Source organism: Oncorhynchus kisutch, linkage group LG4 (assembly GCF_002021735.2).
Source record: "Oncorhynchus kisutch isolate 150728-3 linkage group LG4, Okis_V2, whole genome shotgun sequence".
Classification (NCBI taxonomy): Eukaryota; Metazoa; Chordata; class Actinopteri; order Salmoniformes; family Salmonidae; genus Oncorhynchus; species Oncorhynchus kisutch.
This window is the reverse complement of record NC_034177.2, coordinates 16,256,825-16,282,313: the sequence shown is the minus strand read 5'-3', so window position 1 is coordinate 16,282,313 and position 25,489 is coordinate 16,256,825. Positions and strand designations below refer to the sequence as shown.

Genomic DNA, 25,489 nt, shown 5'->3' with positions numbered 1-25,489 from the left:
GCACTTGTTGAGTAATCGTTCTGATTATTTTATTTCCTTTTATCTAGTTTTCAGACCAGTTCAAGGAAGTGAAGGAGGCAGCACGTCTTGCCAGGGAGAAATCCCAGGAGAAATTTGAACTGATCAACCCTGCGCTAAATATCGCTGCCCCTCAGGTGAGGTCTGGAACTGCAGCTGCTCAATTAGCCCCATAAGCCAACTGCTGAGGCATGACAGATAAGCACAGGGCTTAGCAGTGCTACCCTCAGGACCATATGAATGTTAACACTCACACTATCTGTTTTAGACACATTGGATTCTCTTGGGATTAGATAGATGCTCTGTCTGACCATTCTATTATTTCCCCATTTGGTTAACCCTATTAAAGGATGTCATGCATGAAAAATGGGGATGGTTGGCGGAAACAGGCTGATTTCAATTTAAACGGAGTGACTGTAATGCCGCCTCCTCATGGGGAAGTGTGAGAGGGGCGGAGTCATATATAAAGGGATTTTTTTTCTAGGATATCTATGGCACTAACTGTTGAAATGGCCAGATAGCCTCCTTTGGGTGATATCATTTTGAGTGTAAAGTAAATTAAGTTCATTCATGGACACCTTCCAAAATAATTTCCAACTCCTCAAAATATTTTCTTGTTTGCTGAAAGGAACTATGGTGTTTGTTTATTGGGAATGGGGAATTAATATGGGATATATTATCACTGGATTACATTTGAGGGATTTGCTGTATCAATAATGACAGCTTGAGCCAGTGTGGGTGGGAGATACAATTTATACACCATGCAATCTATGTAAATACAAACTAATTGCATTTGGAAATCACATTGTTATACAGCTCATTGTTACAGAGCCGACCTGACTCAATCGCTCGTCCAATTAATTTCAGCAAATTGGAATCCTTTGTTTGATAAACTTGTTAAGGCCATTTTGATTATTCGTTGTTGTAGCAACATGCATTTCATGAGGGCAGGGGGGGTGTGAAGCCATTGAACATGAGTAGCTGCCAAGAGTAGAAGGCCATTTTTTCCCTCAGAAAATAACTAGTCAACGGGAAGCAGTGTCCATACTGTCTACAGTCCTTTATGATCACTATGTTTGATGTACAAGATGACATGGTGTTATACCCTGGGTTGTCCATGAACCGAATGAGCCTATGTTTGTTGTACAAGATGACATGATGATATACCCTGGGTTGTCCATGAACCGAATGAGCCTATGTTTGTTGTACAAGATGACATGGCGTTACACCCTGGGATGTCCTGAACAGAATGAGCCTATGTTTGTTGTACAAGATGACATGATGATATACCCTGGGTTGTCCTGAACAGAATGATCCTATGTTTGATGTATTGTGAAGGATATTTGTCTCGGACCACCACGCTGCTGACTCCATTCTATGCGTGGAAAAATGACCATCTTTATGTCTGAATTGTCTTGTGAAAGCCTAACACTATAAAAACATATTTGATAATTTAGCTAGTCATGTTGGCAATAGAACAAGCTTTTAAATTATGCCTACGTGGCACAAATTGCGATTTAAAATGGGCCATTTTTAGATAGAGTAAACAACAGTAAAGGTGTAGAGATGTAGGGCAGTGTTCAAAACAACTACAAGTGTGCTTGCTCTAGTTCCTCAACTGCACAGCTAGGACAACAAAAAAAGCACTTTATAGTTGAAGACACTCTTGAGTCATAAAAGTGCATTGAAATTACTTAGTAACTGTGCACACTTTGGAGAGGTGCGTGTGGCCACTTGGAAACACCAGCTAGACCTCTCTCACATTTTTGTGTTATGTTGCATATACCCCAAATCTTCCAAGAATATTCTTCTCATGTTACTGAATGTATTCAGAGTTTGTTATCAACAAATGCTGTGAAAAGGAAAGTAAATGTAAAATGCACGAAAAATGTTTCATTCAGTCTTGTCAGGTGAACTGTTGTGTTCTCACCTTTAGTCTAATCATTTTCCCATAATCTCCAAACGGTTTCCTTTTAATTGCTACCATGGTTATGTATATGCTTTCCATATGTTTTCTGTAAGGAAGATTTCTGCCCTATCCATATAGGCCAATTCCCACGAGTGTAAGGGATTTTATTGACAAATAATTTGTATGTGCTATAAACAATGGTCAGTATAGAATAAATAGCCCAGAGACGACATTGTAGGCGTATTCATAAATGTGACATAACTCCAACAATACAACAGAAAAAATGATGCATTCTTCCTTATAGCTTTCCTGGTCCACACCTGTTTGATATTCTCGGGTCACGTTTTATAACTGCACGTCTTACAGCGGTGCTTATTTACAGCGGTGCTTATTTACAGCGGTGCTTATTTACAGCGATGCTTATTTACAGCGGTGCTGATTTGGATGTGATCTGATTTCACCCTGTTTTATCACATTAGTTCCACAAACTATGCCCCCGTGTCCTTTGTGACCAGAGGAACATTCCTTTGGCTCCTGGGGGAATGATTAATGTAATTGCAATGGGGTCACCTAGGAAACTGGCTGGAGTGCCGCGCATTTCTTTGTACAGTACAGTCCACAGACCCATTCATCTCCTCCATCTAGAGTGCACTCATCCCTATACTTTGAGCCATATTCACACAGAGCCTGGCTATGGCTGACTAGCCAGAGGCAGAATGAATCCACTCCAGCACCTCTTGCATTGATTTGTAGATATGACAGTGCGTATTGATTTGTGCTCTAAACACAAGTGGCGCCCGTTAATGTAAGAAATATCTGCTAACATTAAGCATGGACACAGCGGTCCTAATATGTTACCACATCATGGAAGGATGATGGTAATTGACTTGAGAGTCATTAAGGTTATGGCAGATGTTCTGTCATGTCTGTGGCATAACTATGAAAGCTTTATAGATGTGTCCGAAATCTGTTTTTAACTACTACTACTACTAACTACATACTATTTAGAATGTACTGTTTAGTAAAAACGAATGCAGTAAGCAACAAATATCAACATACTATGCTCATCCTACTGAGAATGTCATTTAATACATTATTGTGTTGATTTCTGCCATTCGTTCATTTTGGTACAGTGTGTCCCCTCAGCTGATTTATCAGCTGTTGTCAAATACACCTGTCTCGAAAGACGAGTCTCTTCCTCAATAGTGTGCAGCGAATTCTACTAAATGAAGTCGAATTGATTATGACATCCTGGCATTTAAAGGGCAACTCCACCACTTATCAACTTAATTTTCATTATCTCCAGCACAATACCATATGTGGACACCTCTTCAAATGAGTGGATTATGTTAGTTAAGCCACACGCATTGCTGACAGGTGTATAAAATCGAGCACACAGCAACGCAATCTCCATAGATAAACATTGGCAGTAGAACGGTCCATACCGAAGAGCTAAGTGACTTTTTAACGTGGCACAAATGTGGCACCGTCTTTGGATGACACCTTTCCAACAAGTCAGTTCGTCAAAACTCTGCCCTGTTACAGCTTCCCCGGTCAACTGTAAGTGCTGTTATTGTGAAGTGGAAATATCTAGGAGGAACAACGGCTCGGCCGTGAAGTGGTAGGCGCCACAAGCAAGCTCACAGAAAGGGGCTGCATAGTGCTGAAGTGCGTATCGCATAAACGTTGTCTGGCCTTAGTTGCAACACTCACTCCCGAGTTCCAAACTGCCTCTGGAAGCAACATCAGGACAAGAACTGTTCGTCAGGGACCTTCATGAAATGGGTTTCCATGGCCAAGCAGCCGCACATAAGCCTAAGATCACCATGCGCATTGCCTAGCGTCGGCTGGACTGGTGTAAAGTTGGCTGCCGTTGGACTCTGGAGCCGTGGAAACTTGTTCTCTGGAGTGATGAATCACACTTCACCATCTGGTAGTCCGACAGACGAATCTGGGTTTGGTGGATGCCAGGAGAACGGTATACTGCCCGAATGAATCGGGACAACTGTAAAGTTTGGTGGAGGATGAATAATGGTCTCAGGCTTCCAATTCCAGTGAAGGGAAATCTTAACGCTAGAGCATTCTAGAGGATTCTGTGGTTCCAACTTTGTGGCAACAGTTTGGGGAACGCCCTTTCCTGTTTCAGTAGGACAATGCCCGTGCACAAAGTGAAACAGAAATGGTTTTCGAGATTGGTGTGGAAGGACTTGACTTGCCTGCACAGAGCCTTGACCTCAACACCACCGAACACCTTTGGGATGAATTGGATCGCCGACTGCGACCCAGGCCTAATTTCCCAACATCAGTGCCCGACCTCACTAATGCTCTTGTGGCTGAATGGAAGCAAGTCCCCGTAGCAATGTTCCAACATCTAGGGGAAAGCCTTCCCAGAAGAGTGGAGGCTGTTATAGCAGCAAAGGGGGGACCAACTCCATATTAATAGCCATTAGCTTTCTTGAGAACAGGAACAAATAAGGTAACTGAGCTAAACGACTATCGCCCCGTAGCACTCACTTCCGTCATCATGAAGTGCTTTGAGAGACTAGGCAAGGATCATATCACCTCCACCCTACCTGACACCCTAGACCCACTTCAATTTGCTTACCGCCCCAATAGGTCCACAGACAACGCAATCGCAATCACACTGCACACTGCCCTACCCCATCTGGACAAGAGGAATACCTATGTAAGAATGCTGTTAATCGACTACAGCTCAGCATTTAACACCATAGTACCCTCCAAACTCGTCATTAAGCTCGAGACCCTGGGTCTCGACCCCGCCCTGTGCAACTGGGTCCTGGACTTTGACGGGACGCCCCCAGGTGGTGAGGGTAGGAAACATCTCCACCCCGCTGATCCTCAACAGTGGAAACCCACAAGGGTGCATTCTCAGCCCTCTCCTGTACTCCCTGTTCACCCATGACTGCGTGGCCATGCACGCCTCCAACTCAATCATCAAGTTTGCAGACGACACTACAGTGGTAGGCTTGATTACCAACAACGACGAGACGGCCTACAGGGTGGAGGTGAGGGCCCTCAAGAGTGTGGTGGTAGGAAAATAACCTCACACTCAATGTCAACAAAACAAAGGAGATGATCATGGACTTCAGGAAACAGCAGAGGGAGCATCCCCCTATCCACATCGATGGGACAGTAGTGGAGAAGGTGGAAAGTTTTAAGTTCCTCGGCGTACACATCACGGACAAACTGAAATGGTCCACCCACACAGACCGCTTTGGTGAAGAGGCTGAAGAAATTTGGCTTGTCACCAAAAACATTCACAAACTTTTACAGATGCACAACCGAGAGCATCCTGTCGGGCTGTATCACCTGCCTGGTACGGCAACTGCTCCGCCCACAACCGTAAGGCTCTCCAGAGGGTAGTGAGGTCTGCACAACGCATCCCCGGGGACAAACTACCTGCCCTCCAGGACACCTACACCACCCGATGTCACAGGAAGGCCAAAAATATCATCAAGGAGCCACTGCCTTTTCACCTCGCTATCAGGTGCATCAAAGCTGGGACCGAGAGACTAAAAAACAGTGTATATCTCAAGGCCATCAGACTGTTAAGCAGCCATCACTAACATTGAGTGGCTGCTGCCAACATACTGACTCAAATCTCTAGCCATTTAATAATTAAAAATAGGATGTAATAAATGTATCACTAGTCCTTTAAAACAATGCCACTTTATATAATGATTACATACCCTACATTACCCATTACTACATTACTCATCTCATATGTATATACTGTACTCTATCATCTACTGCATCTTGCCTATGCCGTTCGGCCATTGCTCATCCATGTATTGATATGTACATATTCTTATTCATTCCTTTACACTTGTGTGTATAAGGTAGTTGTTGTGAAATTGTTAGATTACTTGTTATATATTACTGCACGGTCGGAACTAGAAGCACAAGCATTTTGCTACACTCATTAACCTCTGCTAACCATGTGTATGTGACCAATAAAATTTTCTTTGACATTTTGGAATGATATGTTCGACGAGCAGGTGACCACGTACTTTGGCCATGAAGTGTATGTGAAAATGTCGCATTACAACATTTTGTAGAAAAAAATATTAAGTTAAAAACGTCTCATATGACATCATCAAAAGTTCAATTTTAAAAACAGTGTGGGAAGCAAGAAAATACCATCCCTCTGGCTAGAAACTCATTGGCGGGTTTAGAAAATCACCGTTTGTTTAAAAAAAATAAACTTTTAGTCCTAACTTGTGATGTCACAAAGAAGCATTTTCTTGGAGTTTATCTTTGTAACGACAGATCATAGAAACACGCTGTTTTCACATACTGTATGTACACTGGTTTGGTGCTGGAGCTAATGAATATTAAGTTGAAATTGCCAATTTTTTTATTTTTTTAATTTCACCTTTATTTAACCAGGTAGGCTAGTTGAGAACAAGTTCTCATTTACAACTGCGACCTGGCCAAGATAAAAGCAAAGCAGTGTGACACAAACAACAACAGTTACACATGGAATAAACAAACATAGTCACATGGAACATGGATTAAACAAACATACAGTAATACAATAAAGTCTATATACAGTGTGTGCAAATGAGGTAGGATAAGAGGGGCGAGGCAATAAATAGGCCATAGTGGCGAAATGATTACAGTATGGCAAATTAAACACTGGGGTGATAGATGTGCAGAAGATGAGTGTGCAAGAGAAAGCATACTACATTTTTAAGAACAGCCCTTAGCCGTGGTATATTGGCCATATACTTTACCACACCCCTCGGGCCTTATTGCTTAAATATAGCAGTGTTTATTTCAAGGAATCTCACAGTATATAAAGTAACTACCATTTTACATATCATGTGAATAGCAGACTGAAATAACCAGCAACTCTCTTTTGTTTTTATTTGCATAAAATGGTGTGCAGTGGCGCAAACCAAGCTTTACACTGAAACCTCTCTCTGCCCCCCCCCCTCCTTTTTTTTCTGCCACGCTGCCACTGATTCACCATGGGATTGCTGATCTCACAGATCTCTCAGGTGAGTGTCATGTCTATTACACCGCTCTTCTATCTGCTGCTGCCGACTGACAGAGAGAGCACACTCACTGCTCTTTATTCCAAAGGCATTGTCCCCATCACGTCCCCCAGATGGCCTACTTCATGATGCATTGTCAATGGGACTTGGGAGTTCAGAGCCTCTTGTCCTAGAAAACCTCAAGTGTTTCAATGAGCCATTGTTCTCAATAATGCAGTTACAGTATGGTGAGGGCAGATTTGGAGAGCATAGGAAAACAGAAGGAAGGATATATTCCCATGGTCAAATATGATATGTTTGTACAGTTAAAGGGAAAATCTTCCACTTGAGATATCATCCTTTGAACACCAACCCTAATTAGCTATCCTGCTTTTTAAGCTTTTTTTGTGTTTTTTAAGTTCTAGTGAAGTCGAAAATGTGATTTTCCTGTGTTTTTATATAGCTATATTTCACACTGAGGTTGGAATAATAATGTGATATTGTGAAAATTATGATAATACCCTTTTAGTTTATAAAGAGCTGAAAATACTGCCTGAAATTTCAGCCTGTTGTGGTTGGATGTAGTTTTGGCCTGCCTGGTGACATCACAATTAGTTAATAGACCAATAAGAAAGAGGGTTCCAAACTTCTCTGCCAATAACAGATAGTTTTCAGTCTTCCCCTCCCCACTCAGACCACACCCAGACAGTCCTAGCAAAATTGTTGTTTGAAAAATGGCTATTTTCTAATAAGTTATTTTTGTTTCTTAATGAACATTTGAATTGAAAACAATTATAGTAAGGTACTTACTTCATTGTTACCCAAAAGTTATTTGATATTGAGATAAAAACAGCTGCATTGGACCTTGTATCACTGTCTTATGTTTGCGCTTGCTCCAATTGGAATGCGTTAGTCAATGATGAGGGAAAAGTATTGGAAATTTGTAATCCATTATTACCGAAACAACATGATCCACAGTATGAATAATTTAGAGACCTGTGCTCCTTAGCCATATACTTTGGTGTGTGGAGTTGTCTTAGCTTTGATTTCTTGCTCCTCTCTTCTGGACCTAGCTAGCGCCAGCTCCGTTTTGACTGCTGGCCTTGTGCATTTTGTTATCCATATACTGTAAGGATAGCGAGAGAGTGGCTAGGCCGTAAAAATAGAACACTGTGTGGGAATACAGACTCTGAGACAAATTAATAATACAAGCTTTTCTGAGTGTAGGGGTGCAATGCCTCACAGAAGCACTCTGCACTTGTCGAGTTCAGGTTTGGTTTTCTATCTGGCCACAGAGAAAAAAACAGAGAGAGATGGACTTGAACCAATTTATCTCTGTTTTTTTGTTGGGGGGAGCATGGAGCTGGTTGGATTTTGTTCCTCAGCTTATGTTGAGGAAAATAGTTTCACAATCTTGAGTGTAATTGAGCCATAGCAAATTTTTGCCAACACAAAGTGAGACATAAGAGCTGGTCTATGAAGAAAAAAAGCTAACTTCACAATAGGCTAGAAGTTTCTCAGTCTGTTTAGTAATACCACATTTAGCTCTTCTGTTGCAAATTGTGAGATCTGTAGTAGAACAAAGCAATCCTTATGTAAACTGCTTTGTTCATGTACAGTACATAGAATTGTCTTCCAATATACACTGGCAAGCAAATGAAAGGAATCATTGTAACTCAGTGAATGTTCCTTTGAATTTAAGTCACTTTAAAGGGAAAGAGCCATACGCTGCTCTATGCTCTACAAAGTAAGGCGTTTAGCAGCTGTGTGGCTCCACGTGGTTGGCTGTTCAACTTTGAACCTGTGCCATGGATATGGTGGCTGAGAATGACCTAATTAATTTTGGCAGATGGAGTTCTGCTGCCACCCTGTCGTTTGGATGAGGTGTTTGAATGTACAGTATAGCGACAGCCTTTCATCTTCTTGCTGTCATTTTATTGTGCTAACGAGGGGTTAGGTTTCAATGTCCCTCAAGAACAATACATGTCTGCTCACATCACAAACGCTGAGCTACCCTGTATCTGTCATATTATAGAACCAGTCATACCCCAACTGGCAGGGAAGTAGCTATGACAAATATACATTCAGTAATTTCTCTCCCATTTCAGATAACAACAAATTATTAGATTTTAATGGGAACACTAGGATATGCTCCATCTTTATTTTAAGCATTTGTCTTCTTAATGACCATAACAGGTGGACCAATTTACCAGATGGGTAGATCTCTATCTCTTTATTTATGTGCTGTCTGTTAGTTCAGAAAGACACATGAGATGGACACTACTTGTTCATTCACTACTTTAATAGAGCGGTTACAGTTTTATATAAAACATATTCAAGTGAGAGCTGGTTTGTCTAAAACTATCAATAGGCTGTTAACTCTGTGATGCCCTGTATCAGGGGTGGCCAACCCTCTTTACATTTGACATTTGAGTCATTTAGCGGATGCTCTTATCCAGAGCGACTTACAGAAAGAAGTGAGTGCATACATTTTCATACTGTTTTTGTTCATACTAGTTCCCCATGGGAATCGAACTCGCAGTACTGGCATTGCAAGCGCCATGCTTTACCAACTGAGTCACACAGGATCCTCCTGAGGTACACAGGCTTTTTCTCTGGCCCTGCTGTAACACACCTGATTAAGCTAATCAGGGTCTTAATGAGCCACTGATTAGTAGAAGCAGGTGTGTTAGATGGTAGGGCTTGAGCAAAAACCTGCATACCCAGTAGCTCTCCAGGAGGCTGATTGGCCACCCCTACCCTTCATAATGTAGAGTACTTGTGGTCAGCTTCATTGTGAGGCAAGTTAACAAAGAAGAGTTGGACATGCAATAGGATTGGAGTTGACAGGTAACCCATTTCGATGACACATCCATCATGTCACTAACCATGTCCTGGTTGTACACCAGGAGCTGTCAGAGGACCGCCACTCGCCGCCGCTGCTGACTGTCAATGGGCCCGAGGACAAGCTGTTCCGCAGCAAGAGCGCCGACATGGAGCAGCTGACGTCAGAGAAGGAGCGCATCAAGAAGATGCTGTCTGAAGGGTAATGTTATGGAACAAGGCTCAATGAGATCCAAACAGCTCTTAGTCAGGTCTACTTCCATTGTGCCACCGTACTCATTCTATACGATGGCCAGAGGAGAATCTCAATTGCATACTCTTTGCGTCCTCTCTCCTCACTTCCTTCTCAAAACCCAGGAGAGAGGACACGAGGAGTATGCAATTGAGATTTTCACCAAGTCCTCCTTGGGAAAGAGGTCTTCTGACCTCAATTTGACTTCCTGGATAAATAAAGGTTAAATAAATATACTGTAGACTTCCCATGTCTTGTATATGAATGACAAAAGCATACTGTACACACTCTTTCTACAAATGTTATTAATGTGCCACTATCTCTGTGAAGTCACATTGGTGTCTTCAAATCACCTTTAAACCCATATTAGCTGGTGCCAGAATGTGACATTTTATTGTAATTGTGGCATACTGTGACATTTTATTAAATGTAAAATTTTTATGTAGCCTATTGTAACCCACTGTCTTGTGTTGTCATGCAACTGTTGCGTTGCCTAGTGAGTCACTGAGCAGATATCACATTGTGTCACCAGGCGTAGTGTGCATTCCCCATCTGATTTCTAGGGCAGCGTTTGCGCTAACGTGTCAAATGATGATTAACGTTCAGTGACTTGTGATGCGAAAGCATAAATGTGATCGCAATGGCAGATGTAAAGCCTTTTTAGAACAGATTACTGCTTTAAGCAAACCATTAGATAATAACTTCTATATAGGATGTACAGAATGGGCTGTGTTTTAGCTGTGGAAATGTACTAGCTAAATCAAGTCATGGCTCAAGGTGGTACGGTTTTTCCTATTGTGGAGGTTGTTGTCAGTGGGAGGTTGAACCCACTGACAGGATCCCACTGACTACTGACTGAGGCTGAGTCATGTGTACTTAAAACAAGGTCATTAATGAGGCTCTACCACAGAGCCTTTCAGACACCAGTCTGCCCTCCATCCCGCACAAGCACACACAAACACAATTTGGCACCCCATGTTCTCTGGCAGCCCCTCCATGTCGTTTTCGTGCTTGTAATGAGTCTTGTATGGTTTCTTTCGTGCCTGTTGCTATGGTGAGTTGGTTGGTAGTTGGCAGGCGGTTAGAAATGGTGTGGAGGGTGTTTTTGCCTGTGGCCATAGATGGTGGTCTTAGAAGACTGGTGTAACTTTCCCATCTCCCTCATGTTATTTAAAAGCTCTTGTCCGTTGAATCTAATAGTCCCACATTTAGACATGCTAAAGCCCCTGAATAGCTCTGTATATCACTTGGTGAGCAATAATTTAAACCTGACTATGACCTGATTTGTCTAATCATGGTACACTTATCTTCTGATTTGTTTTTTTCCACCAGGTCCATATGTGAGATTAACCTGGAGGCAGAGCTGTTCACCCTGCAGCATAGCAACGCTAAGCTAGTGGCGGCGCTTCACGAGGCTAACACTGGTGTGGTGGAGTGGAAGAAACAGCTGGCTGAGTATCAGGAAGAGACTGAAAGGCTCCGAGATCAGGTAAGCGCTATGGTGTTAATGTAGGTGTCCTTCTTAGTGAATTAAAAAATAATAAGTTATCCTTTTTAGATAAAACTATACAAAATATAATCACACCACCATATAACTGATTAAAACACTGTTTTGCAATGAAGGTCTACAGTAGCCTCAACAGCACTCTGTAGGGTAGCACCATGGTGTAGCCGGAGGACAGCTATTTTCCATTCTCCTCTGGGTACAATGACTTCAATACAAAACCTAGGAGGCTCACGGTTCTCACCCCTTTCCATAGACTTACACAGTAATTATGACGACTTCCGGAACAATTCTCCAACCTATCAAGCTCTTGCAGCATGAACTGACATGTTGTCCATCCAATCAGAGAATTCATCTAGTACTGAATGAATAAGCTACAGCTAGCCAGCACTGCGTAAAATGTTGACTCAAAGAGAAAGACGATGGTGTGCGCAACTCAATATTAGGAAGGAGATCCTCATGTTTCGTATGCTCAGAGTATTTAGTATAGTTTTGATCTAAAAAGGCAAAGGTTTTTTTGTTTCATAAAATTTTTTAAAAAATTATTAAAAAATTAACTGGGTAGGATGGTCCTCCCCTTCCTCCTCCGAGGAGCCTCCACTGTCCAATATGCAGTAATAGAAATAAGGCCATGGTCATAAAAAATTGTCCTCTCATCTTAAAAGGTACCGACCGCAACTGCTATGAATGTAGTTTGAGGAGTTAACAAGATAACTAACTCAAATCTGAGATAAGCAGTACCACAAATGTGGCTAATCTTTTAGCCAGTTACATTTCTATGGCAACGAATCCTTCAGCTCTTGAAGGGTGAAACCCCTTGTTTTAATGGCATTCCAATAGAGATGTATCTATCTTTTGATTAACTACTGAAAGATCCATTACTATCATGTTTTAATTACTCATATATAAATGGAAAACTGTCGGACACACCAAAAGAGGGACTAGGAGAGGCCCATCCTATGTTTAAGAGTGGCCTTTTTGCGGATTTAAAACCTTTACATTTTCGGTAGATTGCCAATGTTTAAAGTATCCTCCTTTTTTAAAGTCATACAGAGTTGGACAAAAAATCAATTTCATCCTCCAGAAAAGGGATATTTAATATTACAGCCCACTGGGTAAACTCCAATGTACTGAAGACAACAACAAAAAAATATTATTGGAAAAAATGTACTAGAAGGGTATAATATTTATAAAGGACATTGTAAACAAGGATAGTATAATTGTCACACAAGCAACTAATAGTGTATGGAGGTGTATGCTCTATAAAATTATATCCAACTCATCGTGGCTTTGCCACTAAATTGGAAGAGACGATATCAAACAACAATTTACACATCAACCCGTTCCTTTCAATTTAAGCTATTATAACAAATACTTTCTACAAAAAGAACGTTCAATATATGGGGCATTCAACAGTCAGCCTTGTGCAGACTCTGCTACAAGGAAACCGAGTCAATAGAACATATTTTCTGGTACTGTCCATCGGTGAATCGCTTTTGGAGTCCGACCCATGAATGGTTGTTATGTCATAATGTCAGGGTTCAGATGGACCTGCAAACTGTATTGTTAGGGGATCTGAAAAACCACGATCAGTCAACGGGAAATATCATTATACTCTTGGGTAATGTATTTATTTTTTTAGGGTAATATCAGTAGAAATTTTACATAGGGAGGTTCAGGACCCTTGTAAGACATCACAGTAAATGGAGGAATGTATTGCAAAAGGAAATAACAAAATGACATTCTGGGAAAGATGGGTTAATCTGTCGAGGGTTGGAATTAAGATCACAACAAATGGTGGATTGGCCACTGTGGATGAAAATCCAACTCTTGCAGAAAGAGGAAATTAGGAATGTATAATTATTTAACTACTTGTCCTGTGTACATGAAGTGTTGTCATCTGTTTGTTTACACCAATCAGGTGGGGGGGATTTCCAGGTGGGGGGAGGGGGGGAGGAAGTATAAAATAAATAAAGGGGATTAAAAATTATGGTAAAAAATTACATTGATAGATAGAGCCCACAATCTTCAATATTGAAGCTGATCTCGTAAGACATCACAGTAAAGGACCAAGGAAATCAACTTCAAGTTTTAATGTCACATGCACAAGTACAGTGAAATGCTTTTCTTGCAAACTCAAAACCCAACAATGTAATAATCAATAACAATGTAATACTAGAAAAAATAAGAAATATGAAGAACACAACAAGTAACTAAGCATACTATATACAGGGTGAGTTCCAATACCATGTTTACAATGTGCAAGGATACTGGAGTGATGGAGGGAGATATAAATAGGGGTAAGGTGACTAGGCATCAGGATATAAGATAAACAGAGTAGCGGCAGTTTGTATGAGTGAGTGGGTGGGTGTCCATGTGTGTAGCGTCATTATAAATGTATGTGCATGTTGTGTGAGTGAGCAGATGATGGAGTGTGTGTGTAGGGCCCTGTGAGTGTGCATAGAGACAAAAAATAAAAAGGTCAATGAGGATACAAGCTTATAGTACCCATCTGGTCTTGGAGTTGCCTAGGCTAGCTAATGCTAGCCAACTTCTTTCACCAATTAGCTTCAGCAGGCTGGTGTGTGGGACCATGACAAAATTTGTTAGCCTATCTCTGGGGCTAGTTAGGGGCCAATATTTTCATGTTACACAACCTTTAGTAGTTTCATGAAATGCTTTCAATATTTGTATATTTTAAACAATTTATAGTTTGTATTGACATTTTAAAATGTCCCATGTACATTGTGTAATTTACTGATGGTCCCTAACTAGTCCCATAGGGATATCGAATGTCAAACCAAATTGACCACTGGTGAATTGATGATCACTTGGGTGCTGCCAGATCTGGGCATGTGGGCAGATTTGAAATGAACCCAACCCAAGGAAAACTGTTACGGTACCCTTCATTCCGTGGCATCCAATTTTTTTCCTATCAGAGCTGTGGACAACACTGGTTTGATACAATGTTTATTCCTTTCGGGGATATCACTTGACGTGGCTCGATAATCAGAGGGTGAAATGTGTTTTGCATAATTTAATTCAAAAAATAGAAATGTGCCCTTGGTCAAGCTTAATGAGGTTCTTTCATGTGGCAGATTAAAGTACCACGGAAGCAAATCTGCTGGAAAAAATGGCTGTCAACAGTCATATTTTAGCTCCAGGCACTGAGGGGAACAACATCCATCTCAGTCCAACAAAGTGAAGGTTATCACCTTTTGTAACAAAGTCAACCAGGTGGTTGGAATTAGACCATTTCTACAGGGCTTGGCAGGGCTGGAAGGCAGTTTTACGACAGGACACCCTACTTCTCCCTTGCCTTAGTTAGGGAGGAAAAGACAAAACACCAGAGAGGAAGAACAGAGAAGCCATTGGCTAGTAAGCCCTTTCCTCTCCAGGCTCTCGAAGCAGTAGACTAGTTTTGTTAAATGAGGGCTCTGGTGATTTGTTTTCGGGGTTATCTCTGACACTGCAGGGATGCTCTGGTCCCCAGCCTGCTCTCTCATGTCTTACCTTGCACTTCTGTAGCTGAGACGCAGTAGGACCGAAGACGTACGTCCTCTGTAAAGACAAATTATCTCAAGAGATGGTAGAGCACACACTGCTTTAAAAGCCCATCTGTTGGTTCTCTCACAATGCTAACAATGGCCATACAAGCTCTTTTCTGCTCATTTTACCATATTCTATTCGTTACTTGTTTCAAGTTTCAATGTCACATGCACAAGTACAGTGAAATCCCTTTCTTGCAAACTCAAAACCCAACAATGCAATAACACACAATAAATATTAAGATCACAATAAGTAAGTAAGCATACTATCTATGTACAGGGTCAGTTCCATTACAACTTTTACAATGTACAGGAATACTGTATTGATGGAGGTAGATATAGTATGTATAGGGGTAAGGTGACTAGGCAACAGGATATAAAATAAACAGAGTAGCAGCAGCTTGTATGTGAGTGGGTGTGCGTGAGTGTAGAGTCATTATAAATGTATGAGAGTGAGCAGATGATGGAGTGAGTGTGTAGGGCCCTGGGAGTGTGCGTAGAGACAGTGCAAAAATAAAATGTCAATAAAGATACAAGGTTAACTCAGTCTGTGTAGCTATTTTGTTAGCTACTTATCAGTCTTATTGCTTGGGGACAGAAGCTGTTCAAGAGCCTGTTTGGTGCCAGACTTGATTCACCGTTACTGCTTTCCGTGCGGAAGCAGAGAGAATAGTCTATGGCTTGGGTGGTTTGATTCTGGTTGGTACCTACCACCTTACCCTTATATTTTTTACGATTTTCCGGGCCTTCCTACCACACCGCCTGATATAGATGTCCTGGATGGCAGGGAGCTCGGCCCCAGTGACACTTCGAACACACCATCAGCATCATTGCACAAAATAGTACGCATCATCATCTGGATATGTATGCAACAAAAGTTCAACATTCCCCATTTCTGTCAAGCCGTCTACGCATACAGTTTGACACACACGTTCGATAAATCCAACAAATGTACCACACCAAACTGCCACTGCAAGGCAATACTGCAAGGCGAACTATAGCGTCATGCGATCGAGGGCGGTGCTATTGCCATAACAGGCACTGATGCAGCCAGTAAAAATGCTCTCAATGGTACAGCTTTAGAACTGTTTGAGGATTTCAGGGCCCATGCCAAACTTTTTCAACCTCCTGAGGGGGAAGAGGCACTGTCACGCCTTCTTCATGACTATGCGCGTGTGTTTGGACCATTTTAAGTCTTTAGTGATTTGGACACAGAGGAACTTGAAGCTATTGACCTGCTCCACTACAGCCCGTCAATGTCGATGGGGGCGTGCTTGCCCCCCCCCCCCCCGTTTCCTGTTGTCCACAATTAGCTCCTTGGTCTTACTGACGTTGAGGTAGAGGTTGTTGTTCTGGCACCACACTGCCACGTCACTGACCTCCCTGTAGGCTGACTCATCATCGCCGATGATCAGGTCTACCACCGTTGTATCATCAGCAAACTTGTTGATGGTGTTGAAGTTGTGCTTGGCCACGCAGTTGTGGGTGAACAGGGAGTACAGGAGGGGACTAAGAACACACCCCTGTGGAACACCTGTGTTGAGTGTCAGCGTGGCGGAGGTGACATTGCCCACCCTCACCACCTGAGGTCGGCCCATCAGGAAGTCCAGGATCCAGTTGCAGAGGGAGGTGTTCAGACCCAGAGTCCTAAGCATGGTGATGAGCTTGGAGGGCACAATGGTGTTGAACGCTGAGCTGTAGTCAATGAACAGCACTCTTACATAGGTATTCCTCTTATCTAGGTGGGTAAAGGCTCCTATTAATTTTCCTGCAAGGCAACTTGATAGTAGTTTTAGAAATCTGATCAGTAGGTCTGTTTTCTATATTGTCAGCGGTGGTATGAGGGCAGTTGTGTGCAAGCAGTAACATCATTCCCTCTGAGTTATTGTCACATTGATTTGGGTCCTATAGGAATGTGATACCCCTACAGCAGTTTTCTTGAGCTCTGATGGATGGCATGATATGGAATCTTAAAGGGCCATTATGAATATGCAGAGGAGATGCAAATGAAGAGATGGTAATTGCGAAGGCTGAGCACAAACCCATGAAAATTAGTCAGTTTTCAATAAACAAGTCAGTTTGTTGTTGTACGATTCTAACCATGTTCCTGTCTGTTAAAGTGAAAATAATTGGGGGGGGGGGTTTAAAAAATGTTTGTGGAGTTGACTTCAAGGGGTAAACGGTTTGTCATCCTTTTTAATCACAATAACTCACCACATGAGTATATGTGGAATTCAGACCTTTTGAGTCAATTTCTATGCTAAACACATACAAGTAGGTCAAATGAATGTCTCCATCTGCGAACCTTAATTTAAAACCCTTCTGGCAATTAGTAAAATGTCTCCATAGTGATGTATTCTGTGTTATTGTGGTCCTTTTAACACGTCATAGCTGACCGCCGAGAGGAACTAATGTTCAACCATCCACTGTCATTGCATATACACTAGGATTGAAAAACTCCTTATTTAGTCTTATTCTCTCTCTTCCTTTCCCTCCGTCTGACACTCTCTGTTGTTGTGTGTTTGCAGGTGGCAGAGCTGGAGGCTCAGAGTGGAGGGCCTGGTCCCAGTGGGTCTGAGACGAGGGATGAGCTGACCCAGTCATTGGAAGAGCTGGAAGCCTTGCTCAAAGCAAAAGATGAGGTAAGGCTTGGGGCTCTGACCCTCTTCTAGGCAACCAGGTACTGCTAACCTCAAGGAGCCAGGCTTCTAGGCTCTCTAGACAGTGCCGTTGAAAGAAACTATGTGAGGTATAAACACAGGTTTTTGCTTGAGAATCTCAAAAAACAAGTCTTTCTTGAGTTTTTTTTTTAAAGCACTTCCCATCTGGAAGTAGAAAGCCATTACAGCTGTGAGTCTTTTTGGGTAAGTCTAAGAGCTTTGCATACCTGGACTGTACAATATTTGCCCCTTTTTTTTTATTCTTCAAAATCTGTCAAATTGGTTGTTGATCGTTGCTAGATAACAATTTAAGTCTTTCCATAGATTTACAATCCAATTTAAGTCAAAACTGTAACTAGGCTACTCAAGAACAGTTTAGATTTGGTCCTTTTGTATTAAGTTACTGTCCTGCTGAAAGGTGAATTTGTCTCCCAGTGTCTGTTGGAAAGCAGACTGAAGCAGGAATTTGCTCTAAGATTTTGCCTATGTTCAGCTCTATTTCATTTATTTTATCCTAAAAAAAATCCCCTCGTCCTTGCTGATGACAAGCATACCCATAACATGATGCAGCCACCACTATGCTTGAAAATATGAAGAATGGTACTCAGTAATGTGTTGGATTTGCCCCAAACATAATGCTTTTTATTCAGGAAAAAAAGTTAATCTCTTTGACACATTCTTTGCAATATTACTTATGTGCCTTGTTGCAAACAGGATGCATGTTTTGGAATATTTGTACTCTGTACAGGCTTCCTTCTTTTCACTCTGTCATTTAGGTTAGTATTGTGGAGTAACTACCATGCTGTGAATCCATTAGCAAGTTTCTCTTATCACAGCCATTAAACTCTGTAGCTGTTAAAGAATTACTATGGGCCTCATGGTGAAATCCCTGAGTGTTTTCCTTCCTCTCCGGCAACTAAGTTAGGAATGACGCCTGTATCTTTGTATTGACTGGGTGTATTGATACACCATCCAAAGCCTAATTAATAATTTCACCCTGCTTAAAGGGATATGCAGTGTCTGGTATTTTTTTTTTACCCATCTACCAATAGGTGCCCTTCTTTGCAAGGCATTGGAAAACCAATGCCACATTCACCATGTAGTGAATGTGGACACCATCAAATTAGTGGATTCGGGCTATTTCAGCCACACGTGTTGCTGGCAGGTGTATAAAATCAAGCACACCGCCATGCAATCTCCATAGACAAACATTGGCATTAGAATGGCCTTACTGAAGAGCTCATTGACTTTCAACGTGGCACCGTCATAGGATGCCACCTTTCCAACAAGTCACATTTCTGCCCTGCAAGAGCTGCACCGGTCAACTGTAAGTGCTGTTATTGTGGAGTGGAAACATCTAGGAGCAACAAAGGCTCACCCGGAAAGTGGTAAACCATACAAGCTCACAGAACGGGATCCCAGAGTGCTGAAGCGCATAGCGTGTAAAAAATTGTCTGTCCTCGGGTTGCAACATTCACTACTGCGTTCCAAACTGCCTCTGGAAGCAAACTCAGTACAATAACTGTTTGTCGGGAGCTTCATGAAATGGGTTTCCATTGCTGAGCAGCTGCACACAAGTCTAAGATCACCATGCGCGATGCCAAGCGTCGGCTGGAGTGGTGCCAAGCTTGCCGCCATTGGACTCTGGAGCAGTGGAGACGCGTTCTCTAGAGTGATGAATCACGCTTCATTCTTGACGATTCTGTGCTTCCAATTTTGTGGCAAATGTTTGTGGAAGGCCCTTTTATGTTTCAGCATGACAATGCCCCCGTGCCCGAAGCGAGGTCCATACAAAAATAGTTTGTCGAGATCGGTGTGGAAGAACATGACACAACAAACTTTTGAAAAAGTCAAGGTGGTTGAATACTTTCTGAAGACACTGTATCTAAATGAATCCGTTTCCTTGTGGCATTGTAGTGCTCTCTCAAACCTTCACATTCTTTTACAATCTAAACAAGCAAAACTTCAGCAAAGATGACTCATACAAGGTCACTTTGTACTGGAGCCCATGAGGGAAATTTCAGTAACAGCAAGATGTCCCAAAGTTTGACAAAATCTTCCAGGCTACACAAGAGATGATTTGACATCTCTTTTTAAAAATAGAATAAATATGTGGATAAAAAAATGTATGATTCGATAGAGTTCAGAGAAAACATATATTTATATGTTTATTTTTTGTCACACACTGACCAGATAGGTGCAGTGAAAGGTGTTGTTTTACAGGGTCAGCCATAGTATTACAGCACCCCTGGAGCAAACTAGGGTTAAGTGCATTGGCAGATTTTTCACCTTGTTGGCTTGGGTATTTGAACCAGCTATCTTTCGGTTACTGGCCCAACGCTCTAACCACTACAGTCCTTTGTGGACACCAGGAAGAGTAGCTGCTGCTTTCAACAGCTAATGGGTATCCTAATAAAAAACCAAAGGATTACTGTATTTTTGGTTTCTTTTTTTTAGATAATCCACAATCTACATAGCAGGAAATCAGATATCCATGAGTTGGAGAAAGAGAGAGAAGAGGCTGTTCAGAGACTTCATGTGAGTTTGGGGAATTGGGTTAGAACATGCATTTTTGGCTTCTCTACACTAGTGAATACTGAACACCAGTGATTATCAACCGCTTTAGGGGCTCTGTGAGAGTTTTCAAAGGGCATGCAAAAAAGCAGGGTGGGGGGGGGGGACAATTGATATGACATTGACCATTTTAACATGAATTAATCTGTAGTCCTCTGTCACTTGTGGACCTTCTAGGATCTGGAGACACGAAACGCAGAACTGGAGCAACGGGTGGAGAGCGCCGAGCAGACTCTAGCTTCCACTCTGGAGGAGCGGGAACAGGGGCAGAGTGAGGTTCAGCGGGTCGTCGACGTCCTTGAAGTCAAGATATACGACCTGAATGACTTGCGACAGAGCTTGGCCAAGCTCATCAGCAAATAGTGCACCACAATGACAGAGGTTTTGAGGGGGGTGGACAAGGAAGGAAAATTTAAGCTCTTTCAGAACAATGTTTTCTTAAGCACATAACTGCAGTGAATGAGAGTAGCACCTTGACTTCACCTGTTGCAGCTGTACATAAGAACAAGTTATATTGTTAGGTGGGAGGCTGGGAGCATAATCCACAGGGTCTGTTTTTCTATTTAAACGTTGTTCTGTTGACCTTTACACCATTTTCATGTAAATGTAGTTAGGTTATGATTCTGTCAACCTCCTTTTAAAGAGGTTCTTAAACTTCAAATGTAGTTGAATTGAATCTGGGGTTGCGCTTAATGTAGGTGCCTAATTATTGTTTACATTTGTCAATATGATGAGTAAGTTCACTTCTATTGTCTTATGTATTGTATTACATCAACAGTTGCCATAATAATGATTTGGTGATCCTACAGAGACGTTACTGCAGAATGATGAGCTGCAGAGGACTTATCACCAAAACTGCATGAACTCAGCAAATAACCTTGCCAAGTACAGTAATGTGAGTTATGCGCATTATCCAATGTGCAATAGTTTACAAATAGATTTATTAAAAGCACAAGTAGTGTTATTAGTAAATATGTCCTGTACTCGATTCAATACATATAGCTAACTTGGTATCTGAACTTTCACTGATGCACACCAAGTGATTTTCTTCTGACCTCGACTCTGAGGCATTTTTTCCTGGTATTAAGTACAAATAAGGTTAAATCAGTGTTGAATTAGCAATACTATTTTTTGACAAGTACTCTGTAGGTTATGTAGCATCACCAAAGCATATTTTTGTTAATTTATACAAACTTCAATTGTATTCTGTTGAACAATGTGGTTTCTCATTTTGCTTCAAATGCACATTGACTAACTAGAAGTGTTACTGACTAACAATTTTAATCCAACAATTGATGTGAGGATAATCGGAAAGTTTCACCTGCTCTGTGTACGCCTATATTCTTCGTTTTTGGAACATGGTCGTTTTACATTTTACTAGCCCATCTCTGACCTGGAGAAAACAGTGGCCCAAAAATGTTTTTTAACAATACAAAATGCAGTACCAAAGATGCAATTACATTTCTTACCCACGTAGCACACTCGTTCTGTACTGACTGGACTGGACTGGACTGCACTGCACTGCACGATACATTTTAAGATAATGAAAAAATAACTTGAATTGTCTATGGAATGTTTCTGTCATTAAAATTGAGAGTAGGATCTCTTATCCTTATCCTCTTCATATTCACAAGTTATTTAAGCCCTGTTTTCCATAGGCAACGGGGCTAGCTCGAATTGCGTTTCCACTGCCTCCAGAAATTCGAAATGATGCCATGTTGCTAGGTAGCCAATATATGACTGTGAAGCTGGCTTCGCTAATGTTGCTAGCTTCAGCAAGATGTTAAATTATTTCATTAATGCTCACCATGCTGTAACTAACGTTACACCATACTCCTCCTGCCAGTGCCAGCCAGACTCTGCCTTGTATTTAGCTTGCTAACGCTAGCTGGCTAAATGGTTAGTGTTATCGCTAGCATAACAGGCTAACGTTAGCTAGCTGAATTCCTACCTCGCTTACAATGGCATTGGCAATTAGCTAGCTAGCAAACCAGACGACAGGTTTGATAGAATGTACCTTTAAATACGACCTGGCCAGCTAAAGTTTCTAGCTAGCTTGTTTCAACTCTGATTTGCTAGCTAGCATTTGAGGGCTGATTGTTCTCATGAAAGTTGATTGTGTAGTGCAAAACATTTATGAAGGATCCAGGTGGTAATTCGTATCATGTCTGACTACTGCAGTACTGCTTTTCCATGTGCTAGATAACAGGAACAATCCCAGACTAGCTAAACTTGGTGTCAGCATCCAGCAGTGATCAAGCTGGTGGTTACATAGTAATGGGTTCAGCCTGAATTCTAGTCGGGCTGGCACCAGTTGTGGAACTGGGCTGCGCTAGCCCGAGTTTCCCTCGACTCAGCTTGAATTTGAGAATTGCATTCGAGCCAGATCGAATTTGGCCCTAATTTTAAGTGCCAGTGGAAATGGGGCTTTTTTGACCACCACCAGTACTTCAAATACCTCAGCAAACTGATTTCTTAATTCATCCAGTGTTTGCGCGTGTTCAAATACTGTAACCCCCCCCCCCCCCCCACACACACACACACACACACACACACACACAAACACCTATGAAGTAATCATAAAACATTATTGGATGGGTGAAAGGTGGTGTATATTTGTTGTATTTTCCTGTAATTTCACAAGGGAGTAAAGTAATCATTTTTCCAGTATTAAAACAGGGCCTTACTAATCACACTGAACAACACACTTGCCTGATTTGACCTTACTTTCAGCATAGGAGGAACCCATGTTTATAATATTGAAAATGGAAGTTATTGTATGTGTAACTAAAATCTTTGTGTACAGTTCAAGATTAAACGTTTGCAAAAATGTGGTTATTTTTCAATGCTATGTATTTGATTAATTGTAGTAGCCAATTAACAATGAACTACAGATATCTTGAGAAAATAATCGACTGACACCAGTGCTTGACTTGGGCATGTGCACACCGGAGCTGAGAACCGGCATCTAAATGTTCTTCTGCTAGAGCTCCTGCACCTCCTATAGAATATTAGCTCAAAAGTATTGTGGAGCTCCTGCACCTAAATATAAACAGCACCAGCACCCAAAATGAGTACCAGAACCTATTTCAGTCCAAGTCAAACACCGACTGCCACATCAGTCATTTAACATATTTGTTTTTTATGAATTCCCCTTAGCTTAGGGGTCTGAATATTTGACTTGCCAGTAATTTGGGAGAGATGTTCCATTTAGTTTTGAACAAGAGCCCTGTTTTTCAATCTCTAATAAAAAATCTTGTCTACTGCACTCAAGATCATCAAGCACAAGAGCATTGTGCTTTTGTCAGCTTGTTGGTTTCCTTTGCATGGATTGATTGTTTTGCATGAATTGTTCCATGCAAGTATGTATGCGAGTCACCTTGATTTGTCAATGTTTTTTTGCGAGTCACCTTGATTTGTCAATGTTTTTTTGCGAGTCACCTTGATTTGTCAATGTTTTTGGAGCTGTCCATGCTCCGATGAAGGACTGAATTTTGAATAAACAAAAAGTTTCTCTAGTCAACATCAATTCAACAGACTGTCCCAAGAAAACATTTTGGGCTAGATTTAATCAGATTGACATTAGCATAGCTTTGTCAACTATTTGTTTTATAACAAAACCAAGATGGAAACGACAGGCTGTGGTCTAATGGGAACAAATTAGCAATAGTGGGCAGAACAAGCACGAGCTAGTGAGATCCTATTGGTGCATTATATGCAAGTGCGCGTGTGCAATAACTCAATTCGTATTTGCACTCCTAAGCAACACGATTTAAAAATAATGAAAAACAGACCTTTGTCCACTGTTAACAGATTCTAGTTTGGGGAATAGACAACTGTATTGAGAACATTTGCAGAATGTCGGCCAAAATCCATCTTGTTCCATCTTCTCCCACTGCCTGCCAGTGAGCTTCCTCTCTGGTGAGTGGAAACTAAGCGGATGCGTCACGTTTAAACATCCAGTGAAATATTTGTAAAATAAAATACTTTTTTATGGTGAATGCTTTCTTACAAATAAGTGTTAAAAGTATTTACTAAAATAAACTGAAGTAAAAAATAAATAAAAACAAACTAAAATAATTAAAGAGCAACAATAACATAATGGAGGGGGGCAATGCAAATAGTCTGTGTAGCCATTTGATTAGCTGAGTCTTATGGCTTGGGGTAGAAGCTGTTAATAAGAAGCCGTTTAGACCTAGACTTGGCACCCAGGTACCGCTTGCCATGCGATAGCAGAGAGAACAATCTATGACTAGGGTGGCTGGAATCTTTGGCAATTTTTAGGGCCTTCTTTTGGCAATATTTAGGGCCTTCCTCTGACACCGCCTGGTTTAGGGGTCCTGGATGGCAGGAAGCTTGGCCCCAGTTATGTACTGGGCCGTACGCACTACCGTCTGTAGTGTCTCTTGTGGTTGGAGGCTGAGCAGTTGCCATACCAGGAGGAGATGCAACCAGTCAGGATGCTCTCAATGGTGCAGCTGTACTTTTTGAGGATCTGAGGACCCATGCCAAATCTTTTCAGTTTCCCGAGGGGGAACAGGCTTTATCGTGCCCTCTTCATGACTGTCTTGATGTGTTTGGACCATGATAGTTCCTTAGTGATGTGGACCCCAAGGAACTTGAAGCTCTTAACCTGCTCCACTACAGCCCCATTGATGAGAATGGGGGCGTGCTCGGTCCTCCTTTTCCTGTAGTCCACAATCATCTCCTTTGTCTTGATCATGTTGAGGGAGAGGTTGTTATCCCGGCACCACACTGCCAGGTCTCTGACCTCCTCCCTATAGGCTGTCTCATCGTTGTCGGTGATCACTGTTGTGTCGTCGGCAAACTTAATGATGGTGTTGGAGTCATGCTTGGCCATGCAGTCATGAAGGTGACTGAGCACGCACCCCTGAGTGGCCCCCGTGTTGAGGATCAGCGTGGCATATGTGTTATTATCTACCCTTGCCACCAGGGGGAGGTCCATCAGGAAGTCCAGGATCCAGTTGCTTAGTCACAGGGTCTTTAGCTTAGTGATGAGCTTGAGGGCACTATGGTGTTAAATGCTGAGCTGTAGTTAATGAATAGCATTCTCACATAGGTATTCCTTTTGTCCAGGATGGAAAGGGCAGTGTGGAGTGCAATAAAGATTGTATAAGCTTCTGATCTTTTGAGGCGGTAATGGTGTTGTGAGCCATGACCAGCCTTTCAAAAGCACTTC

At 41.8% G+C, this 25,489-nt stretch overlaps 1 protein-coding gene across 2 annotated transcripts in view; it reads left to right on the top strand.

Annotated features, from left to right (window-relative positions):
- Positions 1 to 23,119, top strand: part of LOC109889113 (homer protein homolog 3) — a 33,982-nt gene extending 10,863 nt beyond the window's left edge. For both annotated transcript variants that reach the window (XM_020480310.2, XM_031822518.1), the window contains 7 exons: positions 48 to 155; positions 6,943 to 6,951; positions 9,837 to 9,973; positions 11,336 to 11,492; positions 17,584 to 17,697; positions 20,173 to 20,253; positions 20,467 to 23,119. In XM_020480310.2, the coding sequence (XP_020335899.1) occupies positions 48 to 155; positions 6,943 to 6,951; positions 9,837 to 9,973; positions 11,336 to 11,492; positions 17,584 to 17,697; positions 20,173 to 20,253; positions 20,467 to 20,652 (792 nt within the window). In that variant the 3' untranslated portion in view covers positions 20,653 to 23,119. The remainder of the gene's footprint in view (positions 1 to 47; positions 156 to 6,942; positions 6,952 to 9,836; positions 9,974 to 11,335; positions 11,493 to 17,583; positions 17,698 to 20,172; positions 20,254 to 20,466) is intronic.
- The last annotated feature ends 2,370 nt before the right edge of the window (positions 23,120 to 25,489 follow it).